A 20,780-nucleotide genomic window follows, 5' to 3' on the forward strand; every position below is an offset into this window, starting at 1 on the left:
AGAGATACCAGGAAGCCACTTCATCTGTACCGTTTCTCTTTGAAAGAGCTGTACTGCATGCTCCAAATTGTAGAATACAATTCAAGCAACCAGCCAAAAGATCTTCAACAGAGGAAATTAGAAGTGTATACTGGATTTTCCACTTGCCCTTATTCAGTTGTGTTGTATGGGCCTCTTCATTTAGGGTAGGTATGCCAGTTTAAGGGGCATTCAATATGAAACTTAATATATTTTAGGAGTAAAAGAAACATATAAAACAGTGGTTATTACAGAGTGCTGTTATAGCAGCATATTTCAACCTTACTAATTTAAACAAGTCCAGCCTAATCCTTACAATAGGGCCCAAAGAAACCAAAGCTTCCTCCTGTAGGTTCCTGTGTGAAACTGCAGACACAGTAGTAACTGGCGGTGGTGAGTAAAGCCTATGCAGTGTGCTCTGCTGCGTGATTTCCAGACCGCCCTTGTTTTGCCTTGACAGCAGCCCCACGTCACGAAGTTCACAAAGCTGCACTGCTTCCCCCTCCTGGAGACGGCTCTTTTCTTCCTCATGTCCTGGAGCACGTTCCTGCTGGCCGAGGCCTGTGGGTTTACAGGTGAGAGACACACAAGAGCTGGGTTTACAGGTGAGAGACACACAAGAGCTGTGGGTTTACAGGTGAGAGACACACAACACAAGAGCTGTGGGTTTACAGGTGAGAGACACACAACACAAGAGCTGTGGGTTTACAGGTGAGAGACACACAACACAAGAGCTGTGGGTTTACAGGTGAGAGACACACAGCACAAGAGCTGTGGGTTTACAGGTGAGAGACACACAAGAGCTGTGGGTTTACAGGTGAGAGACACACAAGAGCTGGGTTTACAGGTGAGAGACACACAAGAGCTGTGGGTTTACAGGTGAGAGACACACAACACGAGCTGTGGGTTTACAGGTGTGTTGTGAAGGTGATGGAGATGGCTGTTCTTGATCTGAGAAGCCGATAGCAATGCAAATGCAAACTTTGTTCCTGGTGGTGTGTTGTTTTTCACAGTGGTTTTAAATGGTCGGTTTCCTGTGTTTTCCAGGAGTGGTTGCAGTGCTGTTCTGCGGAATCACTCAGGCACATTATACCTACAACAACTTATCCGCTGAGTCGACCATCCGAACAAAGCAGGTAGGAGATCGACGTGAACGCAAGGGAAACAGCCGTTCAAACTTAGGACATGCACTCATTCGTTTATTATCGTGGGTATTGACACTGTAATGAACTGGCAGGAGAAAAGGCTGTTCGGCCCATCAAGGCTTGTCCCTTGTTAGCACACCATTCTTCCCAATGCACAGAATCTAGTCTTTTTTTCTTTTTTTCAATGCTCCCAGTGTTTTAGATACTTCACCTGGTATGCTCACAGTCAAAAAAAGAGCAAGCACTGTAGTGGAGAGGCAAGTACGTGCCCTGTGCTGATTAACTCCTCCGCTGCTAGGAGGAGATTCCTGATGACACCAAAGGATAGAATGAAATAGGCTTCAAGAATCAATCCTGTGCTTTGCAGGTCACCTTGCCATTAGGAAACTAGGAGCAGATTGGGGTTTTTTTGTTCATTAACATGTCTCTTTATTTTATTGCAGCTCTTTGAAGTTCTTCACTTCCTGGCTGAGAACTTTATATTCTCCTACATGGGGCTGGCCCTCTTCACCTTCCAGAACCATATCTTCAGCCCCATCTTCATTGTGGGAGCCTTTGTATCCTTTCACTGCTTCTTACTGTCCCACACTCTGCTCGGCATTGGAAATCACGGTTCATTTACTGGGAGCTGAGCTTCTTTTCAGAGCAATGAAGGGCATATCTAAAAGGCTGAGAAGTAAATAGAGAAGACACGCAGTGTTTAAATAACGTGTGTGTGTGTGTGTGTGTGTGTGTGTGTGTGTGTACGCACGTGTGTGTGTGTGTGTGTGTGTACGCACGTGTGTGTGTGTGCACGTTTCTGTTTGGGTGCTTGTTGTCATGTTGGCTGTAGGTCCCAGAAGCAGACCTAGAAGGGAAGGCCAGTATTTCACTGTGCCACTCGGCCCCTTAGCATTGCTTTATTGACACCCACAAGACTTCCTGGTCCACTGAAATCTATGCCAGGCAAACCGTGATCAATCAGTGTTGAAACCCTGCAGTCCATAGAAATGAATACATAGCTAGGGGACAACTGCTGCTGTTGGTTTTGTAATCGGAAGAGTTTCCTTCGGCGAGCTGCGTCTGCTTGCTGACACTGGGGACGCTTATTGAAATGACTAATCCAAAGGGGTTCCAGAGGGGTTCCAGATCCTCTTCATAATATCACTGAATACGTTGGTATTATGATCTACCACTGTGTAGGTTACTGAAATAGACCCCTCTGTGTTTAGTCTCTATTCCTTAATAGCTCACTGTCCACCAGGTTGCTATCTTCATAGGAAGGGCCTGCAATGTCTATCCCATCTCCTTGGCCTTGAATTTGGGAAGAAGGAACAAGATTGGCTGGAATTTTCAGCACATGATGATGTTTGCAGGTACAGCGAGCTCTTCGTTTTGTTGTTTTGACACATAGAGAGAGAGAGAGAGAGAGAGAGAGAGAGAGAGAGAGAGAGAGAGGTCTGATTTGGTTTCCAATGCTGCCAAAAAGCAACAGAAAATTGGCACTAAAGTAAGGATCTGGCAACGGTTCTGCAATATATACAACTGCTCTGCAATACATCTGTGGGATTAATGTCCTTTTTGCCCTTTAGACAGAAACTCATTGCTTAGCTGCAGAAGATTTGTCATAAACTCGTAAAAGTTGAAATACTGCATGTGTCCAAACACCAAAAGAGCACAATCCCTAATCCATGCACATACGAAAGCACACCCTGTTCTATTCACTATCCCTATCCCTAATCCATGCACATGCAAAAGCACACCCGTTCTATTCACTAACCCTATCCCTGTCCCTAAACCATTCACATATGAAAGCACACCCCGTTCTATTCACTAACCCTATCCCTATCCCTAATCCATGCACATACGAAAGCACACCCTGTTCTATTCACTAACCCTATCCCTAATCCATGCACATATGAAAACACACCCTGTTCTATTCACTAACCCTATCCCTAATCCATGCACATATGAAAGCACACCCTGTTCTATTCACTATCCCTATCCCTAATCCATGCACATACGAAAGCACACCCTGTTCTATTCACTAACCCTATCCCTATCCCTAATCCATGCACATATGAAAGCACACCCTGTTCTATTCACTAACCCTATCCCTAATCCATGCACATATGAAAGCACACCCTGTTCTATTCACTAACCCTATCCCTAATCCATGCACATATGAAAGCACACCCGTTCTATTCACTAACCCTATCCCTAATCCATGCACATATGAAAACACACCCTGTTCTATTCACTAACCCTATCCCTATCCCTAATCCATGCACATATGAAAGCACACCCTGTTCTATTCACTAACCCTATCCCTAATCCATGCACATATGAAAGCACACCCTGTTCTATTCACTAACCCTATCCCTAATACACATATGAAAGCACACCCGTTCTATTCACTAACCCTATCCCTATCTCTAATCCATGCACCCTTGCAAACAGTTTCATACCCTTTGTTTTAATGCAGGCCTGAGAGGAGCCGTGGCGTTTGCTCTGGCAATTCGAGACACAGCCACCTACGCCCGTCAGATGATGTTCACAACGACTCTGCTCATCGTCTTCTTCACAGTCTGGGTGTTCGGTGGGGGCACCACCCCCATGTTGTCATGGCTACACATCAGGTCAGGATGTTATTTCACACATTTCCACTGCTAGTAGCACTGTGCAGTTCAAAGGCATTCCACTGTGGTCTGTGAAGCCAGACTGCACAGGACTGGGTGGCAGCAGCACAGTGCAGTGTGTTTGAAGGTACAGAGATTAGTAGGTTTATGTTCCAAGACCTTAAGACCTTAACCAGAGGACCAGCTAACCCATAACAAAGCCAGACAGTGCCAGAGTTTATCACAGGATCTTTACCCTCAGTATCAGAGTCACACTGAGAACATGATGGTAGGTAATGTCAAAATCCTTTTGAAAGTAAAGTCCCATGTGCAGTGCTTTTAATGTGTCCTCTAACCTGAACGAAGCTGTTGCTGTGCTATCCTTCTTGTGTGTCCAGTTCTGGTGTGTGTGAAGCGTGAGCAGTAGGGTTTACTTACAGGCACATACAGGTAGTGGACAAAAACATGGAAACACCTGGGGAAATGAGGGACACCAAGTATACTGAAAGCAAGGGCTTCCACACAGGTGTGGCTCATGCGTTAATTAAGCAAATAACATCCCAGCATGCTTAGGGTCATGTATAAAAATGCTGGACAGGCCTGGTTGCCTATAATTATGGCTAGCATGGCTGCAAGAGGAGACCTCAGGAGCTTCAGTGACCAGGACAGCTCAACTTGCTGATGTTTCACGAGCAATGGTGTCTAAGATGATGTTGGCATGGAACTCCGAGGGAAAGACATCATCAGCAAAGGGCAACAGTGGGCGGAAGCGCATACTCCAGGATGGTGATAGCCGTGCATTAATTCGAAGTGCAAGGCAAAACAGACGAGCAACTGCAGATCAATTGACTGCAAATTTCAACCTGGGGCGCGAGCAGCCAGTTTCGTCAAAAACGGTCCGCCGAGAACTCCACAGAGCGGGACATCATAGTGGCCCAACGCCCTATTAAGTGACTTTACATTGGTGTTTCCATTTTTTGTCCACTACCTGTACATTACATTGGCAAAGGCAAGCAACAGGTGCATCAGAAATCCCATTCACCCGAATCCCAGGCTTCATTGTCAACACACAAGCTGAGTGTGTTTAATTTGTGCGATTGTACTGTACATGTGTCTGCAGCATGTGCACTTTCATGCTCTGTGTGGCTGGGCATGCGGCTGACCTGACTGTAGAAACAAAGACATTCACTTCCCTATTACCATGGCAGTGCTATCCACAGGGTGGCGCTCTCAAGCATTCAGACTTGTCGCGTGTACAAAAGTGCATCTTTTGACATCCTCATTTACTGCCTGCTGACAAGCTTATCTGTGAAGCCTGAAATGTAAATTAAAACCAACCAGCGTATCTGGTGAGCAGTTTCCCATCGAATGAATCAGCACAGCAGGTATGGGATTGCTGTTTGCCAATGCAGAGAATGTCTTCCAACTTTGAACCCCCTGACCCAGAAATAAAACTGTCCGAGGGTGCTCATTTTGCAGTTTTATGAAAGATTTTCAGGTATCTAAACTGCAGGTTACATTGCAAGCTGTGAAGAGATGGCATTCTTATCTCCCCTGACAACGGGGGTATAGCAGAGGAGCCCAAATGGACATACAATCTGCTGGTCATACTTTCTAGAGAGCAGCTAATCCAGTTGTATGGAGGTGCCTGTTCTCTACTCACGAGTGCCACACTTGCATTGTTATGCCTGGTGATCTACTTCATGATACTGACAGCTCTAATATTGCATTGTTACTGCACATGCACATACTGTGGCTATAGCTCCTGGTGCTCTACCTCTTCATGATACTGACAGCTCTAATTCACACCCATGAAGGAAGAGGCTCATGTTACTCACACACTCACATTCACACCATGAAGGAAGAGGCTCATGTTCCTCACACACTCGCATTCACACCATGAAGGAAAAGGCTCATGTTCCTCACACACTCGCATTCACACCATGAAGATAGAGGCTCATGTTCCTCACACACTCGCATTCACACCATGAAGATAGAGGCTCATGTTCCTCACACACTCGCATTCACACCATGAAGGAAGAGGCTCATGTTCCTCACACACTCGCATTCACACCATGAAGGAAGAGGCTCATGTTCCTCACACACTCGCATTCACACCATGAAGGAAGAGGCTCATGTTCCTCACACACTCGCATTCACACCATGAAGGAAGAGGCTCATGTTCCTCACACACTCGCATTCACACCATGAAGGAAGAGGCTCATGTTCCTCACACACTCGCATTCACACCATGAAGATAGAGGCTCATGTTCCTCACACACTCGCATTCACACCATGAAGGAAGAGGCTCATGTTCCTCACACACTCGCATTCACACCATGAAGGAAGAGGCTCATGTTCCTCACACACTCACATTCACACCATGAAGGAAGAGGCTCATGTTCCTCACACACTCACATTCACACCATGAAGGAAGAGGCTCATGTTCCTCACACACTCACATTCACACCATGAAGGAAGAGGCTCATGTTCCTCACACACTCACATTCACACCATGAAGGAAGAGGCTCATGTTCCTCACACACTCACATTCACACCATGAAGGAAGAGGCTCATGTTCCTCACACACTCATGAATATGCTCGTGTTACTCACACGTGTTGCAGTGTATTGGTTTCCTCGTGTTCATTCAGCCCTAAAGAGCAGCTTGGTCATCACGGTTCTCTTCACCAATGCGCTCTTGTTGTTTAGAATCGCCTGTGATTTGTGTTCCATTCTGATGGCTCTGTAGTTCCTCTGTGGCCCCATCTTGTAAAGTCACTTGGTCAAGCCATCTGGGATCAAGTAGAGTTGCATCTTTTTATATTTTCTATTTTTAGAGAATGACTCGTGCTTGCCCTATATATTCCATCATTTGTTTTTAAACGGATGAAAAAACTAGGAATGTTTATTTTTTATTCTTGTACTGTAGAACAAGACATTTTAAGTTCACCAGCTGAGCTCCATACGTTTTGAATATTATTTTAACAAGGCCTCAAGGAAATTACTAGCAAGAAAATCCATTCTCTTAAGGAGCTCTGTGTTCGTCTCATAAACCTGCATTTACAACCCCCCCCCCCCACTACAAACTCAGTTTACACAAATATAGATTTCAAAGTAGTGTCAGGAGTTTCCTGATCTTTCTGTGAATGATATGAAAGCTGCGAGGGATTCATCGTTTGTAAATGTCACTGTGCTTGTCTTAACTGCAGCTGTGGTTTCCTCATAATTAGAAATGTCAGCATTTTAAAAAAACTAAATGCAGGTAACTGGTGACCTGATCTCCCATTTAAAAAGAAAAAGCAGAACTAAACATATTTAACACTGTTAATAACCAATGTGTTTGGATAAAGAGCATTTGAAACATACAATGTGGCATCTAAAGAAATCTCTCTGCTATATACTGTGAATGACAGCAGAGGTTACTGACAGCAAGGGTTCAGTCTCCTGGTTTGAAAATGACCAGCCTTTTATCAACTGTGAAGAAGAAAGTTTTTCATACTGCTCCAAAGTCTTAATCGCCCACATTTTATATTCAAATTGCACACAAGAATACAAGCAATGAAATAACTTTTTTTGTAGAACCAATATCAGTGATTTAAAAAAAATAAATAATCCAAAGCATTTTGTCCTATGTAATGTTCTATGACGTGCTTGTCGCTCAAGAACATGTCCTTCCACTCCTGATGGCTGGGGTGTGGAAGGATGTGCACGTTTTTTTTGTTTGTTTTTGTTTCCAGTCCCTGTTATCCATGTTGTTACCGTCATAAGCATTCTAGCCCTGTTCGTTTTATTTAAACAATGGCTGTAGTTTTCTGGTCACACTGTTTTGTTTACTGTAATGATACTGATTTAACATGGAGAAACTTGTCTGCGATTGAATGTGCTTTCCCTAAAACTGATTCATATTGCCCTGTCATGACAGCAGCTCCAGACATTGATTCGTACTGCCCTGTCATGACAGCAGCTCCAGACATTGATTCGTACTGCCCTGTCATGACAGCAGCTCCAGAGATTGATTCGTACTGCCCTGTCATGACAGCAGCTCCAGACATTGATTCGTACTGCCCTCGAACTTTGAATCCACATTGTTTGGGGGAGGGGGGTCTGGAATTAGCATGACAAGGCTTTCAGCACAAACACTTCTGCTCAATTTGTTTGGTTTGGGTGAGAGGGAAGCTCCAATGAGGCCTGCCACCATACAAGAACAAAATTCACATACTAAAATGAAGATGAGAGATGATAGACATGCAATAGTAAAGCAAGTGCTACAGAAACCAGGTGACGATCCACAGTAACTCAGGGAATTCCACAGTATTTAGTGTTTGTGTAGCGCACTGCTTTCACGCACACTCTTCTGCATGGTGACTTCCTATAGTATAGCATTACTTTGTGTTGACAAAGGATTGCATTCCCCTTGTTCACTTTACTGGAATAGCTTTGTTTGCATTTCTGCTTTGGTCACTTGATATCAGGTCTTTTCCTCTTTCTGGCACAGCAATTAACAACACAGCCATCCCTGCTGGGCTTGGGAAGCCTTTGCACTTCAGTGTGAACCCCTTGCTTCCTCTTATCTCAGTCCAGGGCTTTTCAGTGGCAACATGAAAACACACCTCTAACTCAATGCAAGAACAAGTATAGTGAGAAATACTGTACAAAACCAGTATGGAGATTATTTATTCATTTATTCATTTATTCATTTATTCATTCATTCATTCATACACATATACACATACACTTCCTCATACTGTAGGGGATTTGGATCCTGACCGCTTGTATTTCACTTATTTTAATTCTTATAAAATGAAACTACAATTGTCGACACATCATGTATTCCCTGTGCATATTCCCTGTGCCTTTTCAGTTCCACATTCGATATACATAGTATAAACACAATGGTTCTCAAAGGAACACTGACATGTTTCTTCTCTAACTCCTCTCTGCCTTTTGGTTTTCTGTTTTCCAGACCTCCTAGAAAAAAAAATACTTTAGATTTGTGCAATTAAATGTGAGATGCTTCCATTGCTCAAAGCAACCAAAAATGAACTTGAGATATGTGGGCATGGGTGGCCTCAATTCGCACCTCAGTGAAGTCCATCTCTCGGTTTTAAAATCAATTGTGCATTGTCATGTTGCCCTGGTATTTCTTTTTGAGTTTGTTCTAAACCAGCCTTTTCGTACTGTACCAGCGTTGGTGACCCTACCGCATCACAGGAGGAGGAGCCCACTGGACAGTGGAGATACTTCAGGTGAAGTATACTAACCCCGCTCCACTCCGAGCTGGCGCCCTGCTTTCTGAATCACGTCGTGTTTTATCTGCCTCTGTCTGCTGCCTCACACATCAAGGGGCGGGGTCTTTGTTTTCTGTGGAGGTTAAACCCTGATAAGATCACAATCGCAACACACATGAAACGTTGGTTTCCTGCACTGCAGTACTTGCGCTAAGGAAAGAAAACAAAAGCTAGTTTGTTTCTGGCTATATGAGAACATGCTATTAAGTGTTACGTGCCTTTTTGAAAAAACATTCCATTTCCACATTCCTGCCATTTGTGATGGTTTTTCTGCTGAGAGAAGTTCGGGAGATGATCACCAATTAAATACATTGCATAGCAGCCAGCCATTTAAATTGAAAGGCAAAACTGTGAGGGAGTGCCACATCTTCATCCCGTTGTATGGGGAAAAATAGAATGATTGTGATTGGGTTCCCCTTTTAAACCAGAGCCATTTAACTGAAAGGAACATTTACAGGCCTCATTCTTAAACAGCACTTAAAGTAAATAAATAAATAAAAATAAATTGTTACAGCGATTTGCACCGAGAATAAACACTTCTGTCTGTATCCTGTGTTTAAGGCTAACTGATGATTGGTTGTACTTTGTCATGTCATTAACTCTCCATGATGTTCTTCTCCACTTTGCTTGCTGAGCAGAATAGCTGCAGAATACTGTGCTGTGAAAAGCTTTGGTGTTTCTGCTGTTGCAAGTGCAGTGGAGGAATGGAAAGCGCTGCTTCGTGACCGCGCTGCACTAACACACAGAGCAGATGAGCAGTCTCTTCACAATCCTTATTCTTTGTGTTTTCTTTTATAGAGTTGGTGTGGATCCTGACCAGGATCTTCAGGGCTGCGGTGACAGCTTCCAAGTGCTGCAAGGGGTGAGTTCAGCTTCTCCTCCTCCATCAGTCTCCCACCACCCCATCCCGTTTAACAGCAAACACAGAAATCATCCGCTGCATTGTGCAAAACTTCAATCAAAGTTTAATAAAACAACACACTATTGCTTTTAATTATATTTAATTTGAAACTAGATTTTAATGACGTCCCCTAAAATACTGTAAGCGATTTAGAAATAACTTGTGCTGTGTGTGAAATTTTCGCATGGCCCGGGCGTGTTGTGAAGCTATATTCCTGTGAACACCAAGAGCCTGGAGGTTTCGTTTGTAAGGCACACTGTCCGAATGGTGAAAGCAAAAGGCAGTAACTCAAAGCGCATAGTGAAAAAACAATTGGGGTTTGTGAATTTAGAAATGGCTCTGCCTGGTTTCAACATGACTCTGAGGATCTATGTGTGCTGATGCAGGATTTGATGTCCTCTGTACACATCAGAGGAATGGCCAGACAAACACAGCTGTACAGCACCAGACTCCATGAAAGGAAGTGTAGGAATTTTGTAGGACTCAATGCCAACATGTGGAGCCTGGATGATGTCTAGCAGAGAAGACATCACCTGCCCCCCCCCCCCCCCCCCCCCCCATTTGAACCACCTCATTTGCAGAGATTTCTCCTCTGGGGTGGTGTTTTCAATCACTCGACCTGTAAAAAGTCTCACTTCATATTCGAGAACGACACCTTGTAGGCTGAAAGGGGTGACTTCCTGGCCACACCGTGTGCAGCTAATTAAACTGCAGCGTTCATCTGAGCTGTTGCCTTATTCTCAGTGGCAGGCCCAGTGTGCTATGCAGGCTGCATCCTAGGTGTTCAGCCGAAACACTGGTGTTAAAGGTGTGTCGGTGTGTTCTCCTCAAGTAACATATATGTTTATTTATTTATTTATTTATTTATTTATTTATTTCTATCTAAAGGACGGTTCTCAACCCGAAGGTGGAAGCAAAACCAAGCAAGAAAGTGCCTGGCTTTTCAGATTGTGGTACAGCTTTGACCACAAGTATCCTTCGTTTTATTTATCAGAGAATATAATTGCTATTAATTACTAATTGCTTCTAATGTCCTGCCACTGTGTGTTGCTTTATGTTCCTGCTTTAAAAACAAATGTTATTTTACAATCTACATTTTCTTACTATTTAATTTATTACCTGTTGTAAATCCAATTGGGTGTTTTCTTTACGATTCTCTAGTAGGTCATTATTTTCCATCTGCCTCCTGGATGCTCCTCAAAGTTAATAGGGGAAGCATAATACCATTGCACTGATGCCCATTGTGAGGGACTCTGCAGCAGCAGTTGTGATGCATAGTTCACTCCCTAGTCTCTGGAAGTCGCTTTGGATAAAAGCGTCTGCTAAATGACTCATTTTTAATAATCTTTATTTCATGGCGATCTACTTTTTTTAAATGTTGTATTTGTATGATCCTGGCATGCTTGTTCATGAAGGTAGACTGTAGATACATATTCATGAATATCACTCAACATTTTTAGTGTCGTGATATTAGCTGGAACCTTTCATCTAAAGTACCTGGAAATTAATGATAAGGAATCTACTTCATTACACCATCAAGTGAAACTGCACTCAAGACTAAAAGGTCTTTGTGACCATGACAAGACAATGTACCTCTCTGTATAACACTTGCCCATCTCTTACAAGGTTTTGCCCGTCGTGCCATGAAGCATGTTGCGTGTAATAAGGGATTTCAATATGAACAGATCAAGCATGTAGCACTGCAGAGACTGTCTTGTGTGACTGAGCTGGCTTTGCAACTCAAAGCCCACAGAGGAAGCTCTTTTTGTGTCTCTTTTGAAGTATGGAGCCCGCCCACACAGTGATGGAAACCAGTCTGCCCCAGGTTTGTTTTAGTAAGTACAACGAGGCCCTTGCAAGAACAGCTCAGATTCAACAGACAAGCTCAGAAACTGGGAAAGACTTTAGAGATTTAGAGAACATGGTAAAACTCCATATTGGAGCAGCAGAGCCGCTGAGAATGAGTGCAGACACCATAGAATAGAAAAGAACATTGCAATGAGAGTGAAGCTACAACAGTGATGCACACAGTAGAAAAGAACATTGCAGAGTGAAGCTACAACAGTGATGCCCACAATAGAAAAGCATATTGCAATGAGAGTGAAGCTACAACAGTGATGCACACAGTAGAAAAGAACGTCAACGGTTGGCTGCCCACAGTGTCCCAGTGATCCATTGACACTGTTATGGCAATGGCATTTCTAATGATTTTTTTTGTCCATCTATGCTGTGACACTGGTACAAAAACATGAGTAAATAATGGATGTTCAAACCCTCGACACGACACGTGAACTAGGAGGTCCTGTAAACTCCAGGTACTGCAGAAATCTTGATACTTGCTTAACTGGAAGAAACTGTACAGTTTGTTTTTGCCACATGTTTTATTGAAAATGTGCAGTTTTGTTTCAAAGTCTTAAACCAAATGGATGGGTTTCAGATTTTGCAGCTGTTGAGAAGAAGCAAATACAAGTGGGGATTAGCAGAGGAGATCCAGGCTCCAGACTGTCAGTACCTCTGGCTGGCTCTGCAGTGTCCAGCAGTACTTTGCCAGAAAGCTGAAACACACCATTCTCTGTGCAGGTCTCTCTGGGACAAGGGCTTAAAGCTGCAGAGCCACACTTTCAAGCATCTGAATTTCTATTTGTTTTATTTTCTTAGCTCAGGTACACAAGGAACTGAGCGGCTGATCAAACGCTTTCTTCTGAAAATACATTGGAGAGCGACTCCAGTATCACAAGGAGGACACTGACAATGAGGATGACCAGGTCCATGACCAAACCCTGCTCCATGCAGCTCATTACACTAATAAAGTTAGCATGGTTTTTATTAAACCCTGCTCCATGCAGCTCATTGCACTAATAAAGTTAGCATGGTTTTTATTAAACCCTGCTCCATGCAGCTCATTACACTAATAAAGTTAGCATGGTTTTTATTGATGGGACCCTCGGGTTAGAGATCCACAATAAGACACAGAGGAGTCTTTACCCTACACGATTTGAAAGACAGCATTCAGAGGGTATGTACTAGAACATGGATTTCAATTAGGGGAAAAGGTCAATTGCCCAGAATGAGCATTTCTGTAGATTGATTTGGAACATAGACTGCATAGGTTGAAAGTTCACATTCAAGGTCCTTTACTAGTGATTAGAAACATGTTATTGGCCGAAAGGAAATCTCTACCTCCGTTTTCTAATGAAGTAGAATTCCTTGCTGTTTGTTTGTTTAATACATCCAGCCTTTATTTTAAGGTCTCTATTAATCAAATTCCTGGATTTTTTTTTTTTTTTTGACTGAAAAATCTGTCCGACCCGGCGTGAAGAGCAAAGTAAATGAAGTGCTTTTATTTCCTGTTATCGGGCTGTTTATTTTAAGTTCCGTCTGAGTCCCCGTTGTCCTTTTTGAAAAGTTCATGTCCTTGATTGTAGAATTTCAGTTACCTGAAGCCGATCTTGACGCACAGCGGCCCCCCTTTGACTGCCACTCTCCCGGGATGCTGTGGGCCTCTAGCTCGGTGCTTGACCAGTCCGCAGGCCTTCGAGGTGAGTTTTGTCATGAAACGTGTGTCAACAGATTCAAAAACTGCTTGGGTTATACTTAATATTTCTCTAAACATACACCCTACAATACCTTTAGAAGTACCAAAAGAAACTAAAATTCAGCAACCGCACATTTCGACAAGGTCTTTTTTTTCCAGTGTTTTCAAAGGCAGAAAGCTTCTTTCAGTGTTTCTAAGTTCAGCGCTGTTGAGTGTTTTATAGGTTATGAATGTTTATAAAATAGTGAACTGACCCCCAGGGTTTTTATAGAAGATGATTAGCCACAGTGTGTATAGATAACAAGCTTTGGTGTGTCTTAGTAAAACCAGGAATGGATCAAACTGTTTTCCGTCCCTGTGGTGAGAAGAGGTCAGAGCTGGAGCAGGTTTAAGATGATTTAAACGTCAGCTCCCGAGTGGCGCATCCGGTAAAGGCGCTCCGCGTGGAGTGCATGATGCGCCCTATAGCCTGGAGGGCACCGGTTCGAGTCCAGGCTATTCCACTGCCGACCGTGTACGGGAGTACAATTGGTCGAGCGCCACGCGGGGGGGCGGGGGGGGGCGGAGAGCCAGAGTGTCCTCAGCTCACCGCACGCCTGCGGGCCTGCCTGTATGCTGCCCAGAGCTGCGTGGTCTTCCAACACTGTAGCTCTGAGGTGGCTGCATGGCAGGCCTGCAGAGTGAAAAGAAGCACACGTTTCGGAGGATGAGTGTGTCCGTCTTTGTCACTCCCGAGTCAGTGCGGGGGTGGCAGCGGTGAGCCGGGTTGAAATAAACAATAATTGGGCTTACCAAATTGGGGAGAAAATGAGAAAAAATAATTGCTGATTCCGAATTTTAAAAAAAATGATTTAAACGTGACTCTGGTGTTGCTGTTTGGTACAACACAGTTGTATTGTTTTGACAAGTACAGGTTTTCATGAATGTTGAGGGATCTAATGAGACTCTCCCCATAGTGGGCCCCCAAGCCTACTCATAGTTATTTTTGGCATGGTTACTTGGCTCTCCCTCGCTTCCTTTTCCTGTACAGTATTGAGAAACGTCTTACTGAAGCCAGAGTAAAGCAAAACATACAGAAGGTCTGGGGGCTTTTTTTGTTCAAGAAGCAGATGGCATAAATAAACAACAGAAAACAATAATTTTGACTTAGCAGAATTAGGATGCAGGTACTTCTGTTGAGACTAGCCACCCAAATGACAGTGTACATCAGCAGCTGGATTCAGCTTATAGAGAGAGTTGGGGGTGAAGGGAAACCAGGCAGAAGCTTTTAACATATTAAAAACTATTTTCATATCTTAAGAACTCCCAAGTATTGCTTATTATAGTTTTACTCTTAGTATGATACTGTTAAATGTGTTCCAAACTGCACTGGAAGGAACATTTCCTCAAGTATGTTATAAATGTATTGAGGTGGGGGAGGGTCACGGGGAACCTTTTGTGTATCTTGAAGAATTAAGTGATCCAGTCAAGCAGCAAGGCTCAATCCACCCCTGCATGACCTGAGGATACTACAGCAAAGATAGCCTGATGCCTTCGAAAAAAAAGAGCATATTGCAGCACGTTCAAAACTTACTGTTACTAAGCAGTACTTTCATCTGATTCCTCAGTGTCCTTCGTAACTCTGTGTGTGTGCTGGCTGTCCCATCCCCGCCCCCTGTTCTACCCTGTCCCTTCACTGCTCACTCTCTCTTTGTCCTCAGAACCAGGAGCAGCTGAGGGGCACAGACTCTGACCTGATACTGAATGACGGCGACCTCACGCTCGCGTACGGCGACACGGCCATTACTGCCAATGGGGCCTCTGGATCCCACTCTGCTTCCTCTGGAACGAGACCCAAGAGCAACTCCGAAGAGGCTCTGGAGCGAGAGCTCGAGATGGGGGACCCTGAGCTGATCCATCGAGGCACTCGCCTGGTGTTTCCCATTGAGGACCATGCTTGAGCTGAGCAGCAGAGACTACTGCCTCTTACCCCTGACAATGAAGAAATAAAGGACACTGGGCCCAGCCAGTTAAAAACTTTCAACTTGTTTTAGAAAAGGGTAGGGTGTAAGAGAACAGCAGCATTTCATTCCCAAGCTTAAGGTGATAGGACCATGGCACATGTGTATTGAGCAGTGAAGGAGATACAGTAGTTGGACTTGTTGTGACAACCTGTTTGAAAAAATATAAGAGTACTGATGAAACGCCCATGGGTATATGAGTATATGAAATGAGTTCAGTGCTGTGCCTCGGCTGAGGAATGTGCTCCTGTGGGTTAGAAGTCAAAGAGGAACTGTTTACCTGAGCTAGAGATCCACATTTCATTACATTCAAGTGTCTAGCAGAAGAATGCATTTGTGATGTCAATCCGTCCTCATTGTTATTTTACATTGCTGCTAAAAAAAAAAAAAAAGAGACTGAGCCCCTCAAAGGAGGAACATCTAGCAGCTGCATTGTGAGCCATACTGCACTTAATCTCTGCTAGCAAACTGGAAGCTCTGCAATGTAAGCATGAAGCAAACCCCATTAATGTAACCCCCTTTTTAATGGAACCAGTGCTGTGGCTAAAATTACATCATGTTGTTATCAGAAACTCAATTATTGGATGTTCCAGAATGTAAGAACCACAGACATCTTCTGACCCTGCTTTTATCCCAGCAAGTTTAGTACAGTGTGTGTGCATTAATACAGTACAAGTCTGTGGCTAATTTGCAGCTGTTTCTGTGTCTAATAAGCCTGATCAGCGCATCGCTGCATACAAGAAGCATGGGCCCAATTCTATAAAGCTTCATCCAGGCAACAAGTGCTCTGTTGTGTAACAGCAACAACCATGAGATACAAAGGGAAGCAATTGATCATGCAGCAATCTTGGTTAAGCTTTGTCAATTCAAGCCATCGTCTTATTGTGTTGGGTGTAGACTTTGGAAGCCTAATGCTATTGTGCACTCGCCTTCCCCATTTACAAACCCACTGCAGTTTAAATACACTTCTCACTGCAATGCAATTGGCACGTCTACTGCGTGCTTGAGTTCGACTGCAGTCAAGGTGTAACTGGTTTAACATCTCAAGCACTGCATTGCAATCCCAGCTGCACGCTGCATTCTGCAGCCACAGCGCCCTGAAACTAACTACATTCTCAAAGCTATTCACTCCCAAGTCGACCAGATATAATCAAGTCAGACTTTAATCATAATCATGCAGCTTTGAAAGTAGTCAAGTTGTTTCTGATTGGTTTTAAATTTGTAATGCCTGTTTTTTTTAGATAAAATTGCGCTAATGATGACTTGGAGTAAATAGATTTGAGAATCTATCCCTGTGTGGTTGTTCTGTCCTCTCTTAAAGCACTTTATAATTGGACTGCAGTCAAGTGTGACGTCCTTGTGTCTCGTTCGCACGGTCCGTTACATGAATATCCTGTCTAGTCCCCCTATATTGCAGCGTGTTCTAACAGCTTTTCTTTTGAATTGAGTTTTTAATAATGTTAATAATCAAATGAGGTAAAACAATGAGGATGAGAGTTACCTGTATCTTATGACTAACAAGAATTTCAATTTGTATATGTGTGTGTAGAAATGTATGATTGCTAATATCTGTACACAGTGGGCTCCACAAATATTAGGATATTTTATATTAGATTTTTTTATGTCTGCTTCATGTCTGTAAACAGGAATATGAAGTTGTTTTATTCTTATAGATAATAGAATGAATAGAAGAGACACTATTTGCCAGTAATATCAGTACTACCTTACAAGATCTACTGTAGCTATATTTTTCCACTTGGATCTCTAGGAATCAGTCTTTATATAATCTCCATCTCCTTATTGATTTATTTTTATTAACATTCATGATTTATTAAAAGTACTAGAGCTTTGTGAGGCCAAAATAATTCCAAAAGATGATTTCTTGTTTTTGTTTTACGTTTTATTTATCTGCTACACATCACTTTCATTGTTGAATTTTTATTTAAATGTGGGCCTTAGAAATGTGGTTAAATTCAGTGCTGTTGAGAAACTATAGAAACTCAATGACCTTGTGGTCCGTACTCGTTTTTATTCTCTCATAGAAACTCAATGGCCCCCCTTGTGTTCAGTGCTCGTTTTAATTGTCAGTCTGAGCTTAATCTCAGTAACATTGCTAAGCAGTCATGGATCTTGTACTGCGTGTGTATAATAATACACTTGTACTACAATCGTTGTTTCAGATAGCTAGTAGAAACTTCTTCTCTTGCACTAGCCGCACCTTGTTGGAGCCAATCGTACATTTCTATACACAACCTAATGGATTCCATCTTTTAGAAGGGGAATGTCCTTTGGGTAGAGTTGGCTAACTCCTCAGAATGTGACGGGGGCTTAGGACTGTGCAATCAATTTGTCCATAGCTGCCTATAGATTTTATACAATATTTTATTGTCTGGTATTCATGTGGGAACCACCAGCCCCTCTCCCAACAAACAATTCCAGGAACCCTGTTCTTCTTCTGTGCTGTGTGTCACAAACCGTGTCTGTCTGTAAATATAGCAGTTCAATCTTCCTGATTACTTCTCATCATGACGTGCAGGAAGACTTTCCTTGTTTCCTTGAGTTGTTCTGCATGTGTTATATCTCTGTCAATAAAATCTGTACATCACGCTGGCATTTTACTGGGGGGAGAGGGAGCATTTCAATGTTGAGTGATTTTTAAAAATTCTCTCGGCCACTGCAGGGATTGTGGTGTGTCCCGTGACAATCCCTCATTATACTTCTGTTTCTTTTTTAATCGTACCTTGAGAACAGACCCCCCCTTCCTAGAGGAGCTGTAATCAGCATTATAATTCACATCCCCATTGGAACCTAGCAGTAACTACACTTAGAATTTCACTGTGTAGATCTCAACCACACTTAGAATTTCACTGAGAGTGTAGATCTCGCACTTCAGAATGTCTTCGACAAACCATTCAAAACATTTACACCACAACACATTCTATGTAAACAGATTAAATGCTTTAATATCAGGTTTTTATTTAGATTTAATGAGTTACAATGGGTTTCTAAGTGTTCGGTGGCTGCCTCTAATCAAGTTGAGAGAGTACTTTCTCTTGCACTCTTTGTATGACAAACCTTACACAGCAAATGAAATACACTCTCAACCTGACTAGCGGTAGCCACTGAACACGTAGACAAATGCATTGGGTACCATACCATGGTGGTATGGAAAAACAGCCGTGAAACACAAAAGCATCTACTTGGCTATTACATGACAAGTGGAATCGCACTTCCTCTCTGGATTTCATTGTTATCCTGTGATAAAGCTGCTCAGTATAATTAGGATAAAGAACTGGCCTATAGAGTCCAATCAGCGCATCTGTAAGAAGGCTGGGTACGACAGCGCAAGCACGCATCTGCACCACTATGCTCGTCTGTACTTGTGGTTCTGGAGCTTTCAACTTCACCTCACCGATTCTGTAACGGCAGCGCATCACACAGCACTGCCTGTTACACTCAGCAACACCAGCCTGTTCGGTGGTCGTCTACTTATTAAAACAAGGAAAGACTGAGGCTGCTTGTCATACAATAGCTCTGACCAGAGGACTCGTTCAGAGTATACTGGGGACAGTGATGCTGCTCGTTTGATGCACCCTGTTGTTGTCAAGCCAAGCCCTTTGTGACAGTCATGTTAACTAAAGAATAATGTTGGTGAGTTTAGTTTTTTTGTGCTTTAGAAGGAACTGGAATTTATATTTGAGACATTTAATAATTGTTGCTATTTGTTCAACCTGCTTTCATTTTAAGACCGTTTTAATTGATTAACAGTCACTTCAATTGAAGTAATTTGTTGCCACTGTGAGAAGCTTATTTTAACAGAATGCTGCTAATTGCAGTTTTCCCATTCATGTGGAATAGGTTCTTGGGGAAAGGCTCCAGCTGCTTTGTTCTAATTGATTAAAAAGGAATGGGCAATGGAATTGGAATTGACAAACAGGAACTGGCCCAGACCCTGTTGGTAACTACGCTTGAGCAAGAACCCATAAACTTCCTGTAAACCTGACAGAACAGTGGCATCTGAAACAAGCAATCCCATTGGTTACTGCTCGAGAACAAACAATCCCATTGATTACTGCTCAGGAACAAGCAGCACCATTGGTTACTGCTCAGGAACAAGCAATGCTATTGGTTACTGCTCATGTTATTTCTCTAGAAGTGCATGAGGTTAAGAAACAAACACAGGTATGTTTAAATGGATGTATTTGTTTTATTTCTAATAGCAATAGCAGCCTCCACCCAGGGCAATGTCAGATGAGTTTATTATCCAACTGGACCCCCAACTCTCCCAGCGACCAGTATTCCCCAGGAGAGGCCCTGGGCCTTCATTACAATCACAGGCTATCACAACTGGGAGTTAGCAAGCACTTGCACCTAAGGCTTTCATTTTAAATTACATCTTTTATACATTCATAATAGTCTAGCATACAATGCGTAATTAGGGTTTTTGATTTTCTGTGTTTTTACCCAAACTTTTCTGCTCTACTCTAAAATTTAAAAAGTCATTTGTGTATCTCAATCACAAATGAGAAACGTGTTTAATAGTAAATTTGATTTAATTAATGGTTTTTCCTTTGAAACAACAACTAAATGGGCATTTTAAATTGTAAGTCTTATCTTTGTATTTCAAATCAAAAGCGACTTATCTTAATGTCAATACAGTTCCACATTCTTAAAGGAGAGTTTGAAAGGCGGGGTAAAATGCAGAAAATCAGAAACCCTCTTCATAATATATACTGCCTTCAAACAGTAATCGGGACACCTGGTGTGACAATACCAGTGTATAGCATTGTTTGGTTTGAATTGCTTTTAGATTGCTTGCAAATGTACCAGTTAGTGCCTGTTGGTTTCTCTGATCTGGAAACCAGACACCCAAACTGCACAGAGGAGCACCATGCTGTTTTTTTTTAATCGTTCTCTATTTCAGTGGTTCACAAACTGGGGGCTGTGAGATGGTCAGAGGGGGTGCCCCAGCCCATGCAGAAATCATTTCTCTGAAATGACATTGACGTCGCTCTTTCTCAGTCCGTACCAGTCCGGGCTGGAGTGTGACCAGCTTCAGTGCTGACTGATTGGAACACTGCTTTGTTGTGTTGTTGCTGTGCAATGGGAGCATTCAATCAGAGCTGTAACTTACCAGACGAATCCCAGGAAACAGGACTTGGAATGTCAATTAAAGACAGTGGCAAAACGGTTCCTCTTGTTACATGGTCATCCTGATCTTTTCTATATAAAAATATCAAATTCATTTTTTACAGACATTGACTGTCCTTACTATGTGTAATTAGAGGTACCTA

General features: G+C 42.8%; 1 protein-coding gene and 1 long non-coding RNA gene across 3 annotated transcripts in view; both read left to right on the forward strand.

Annotated features, from left to right (window-relative positions):
• The window catches only part of LOC117405685 (sodium/hydrogen exchanger 7-like), a 36,365-nt gene extending 18,274 nt beyond the window's left edge, over nucleotides 1-18,091 (forward strand). Inside the window, exons 8-17 of one of the 2 annotated variants that reach the window (XM_059030354.1) lie at nucleotides 488-593; nucleotides 1,066-1,154; nucleotides 1,607-1,720; nucleotides 2,407-2,518; nucleotides 3,628-3,781; nucleotides 8,949-9,008; nucleotides 9,849-9,912; nucleotides 10,840-10,922; nucleotides 13,385-13,490; nucleotides 15,187-18,091. In XM_059030354.1, the coding sequence (XP_058886337.1) occupies nucleotides 488-593; nucleotides 1,066-1,154; nucleotides 1,607-1,720; nucleotides 2,407-2,518; nucleotides 3,628-3,781; nucleotides 8,949-9,008; nucleotides 9,849-9,912; nucleotides 10,840-10,922; nucleotides 13,385-13,490; nucleotides 15,187-15,426 (1,128 nt within the window). In that variant the 3' untranslated portion in view covers nucleotides 15,427-18,091. The remainder of the gene's footprint in view (nucleotides 1-487; nucleotides 594-1,065; nucleotides 1,155-1,606; nucleotides 1,721-2,406; nucleotides 2,519-3,627; nucleotides 3,782-8,948; nucleotides 9,009-9,848; nucleotides 9,913-10,839; nucleotides 10,923-13,384; nucleotides 13,491-15,186) is intronic. The other variant, XM_059030355.1, reaches the window with a different exon arrangement.
• A 368-nt stretch (nucleotides 18,092-18,459) lies between these two features.
• On the forward strand, nucleotides 18,460-20,466 carry LOC131737951 (uncharacterized). The gene is made up of 3 exons (XR_009329530.1): nucleotides 18,460-19,137; nucleotides 19,345-19,668; nucleotides 20,411-20,466. It is a non-coding gene; the product is annotated as an uncharacterized LOC131737951 (long non-coding RNA).
• The last annotated feature ends 314 nt before the right edge of the window (nucleotides 20,467-20,780 follow it).

This window comes from Acipenser ruthenus, chromosome 9 (assembly GCF_902713425.1).
Source record: "Acipenser ruthenus chromosome 9, fAciRut3.2 maternal haplotype, whole genome shotgun sequence".
Lineage (NCBI taxonomy): Eukaryota > Metazoa > Chordata > Actinopteri > Acipenseriformes > Acipenseridae > Acipenser > Acipenser ruthenus.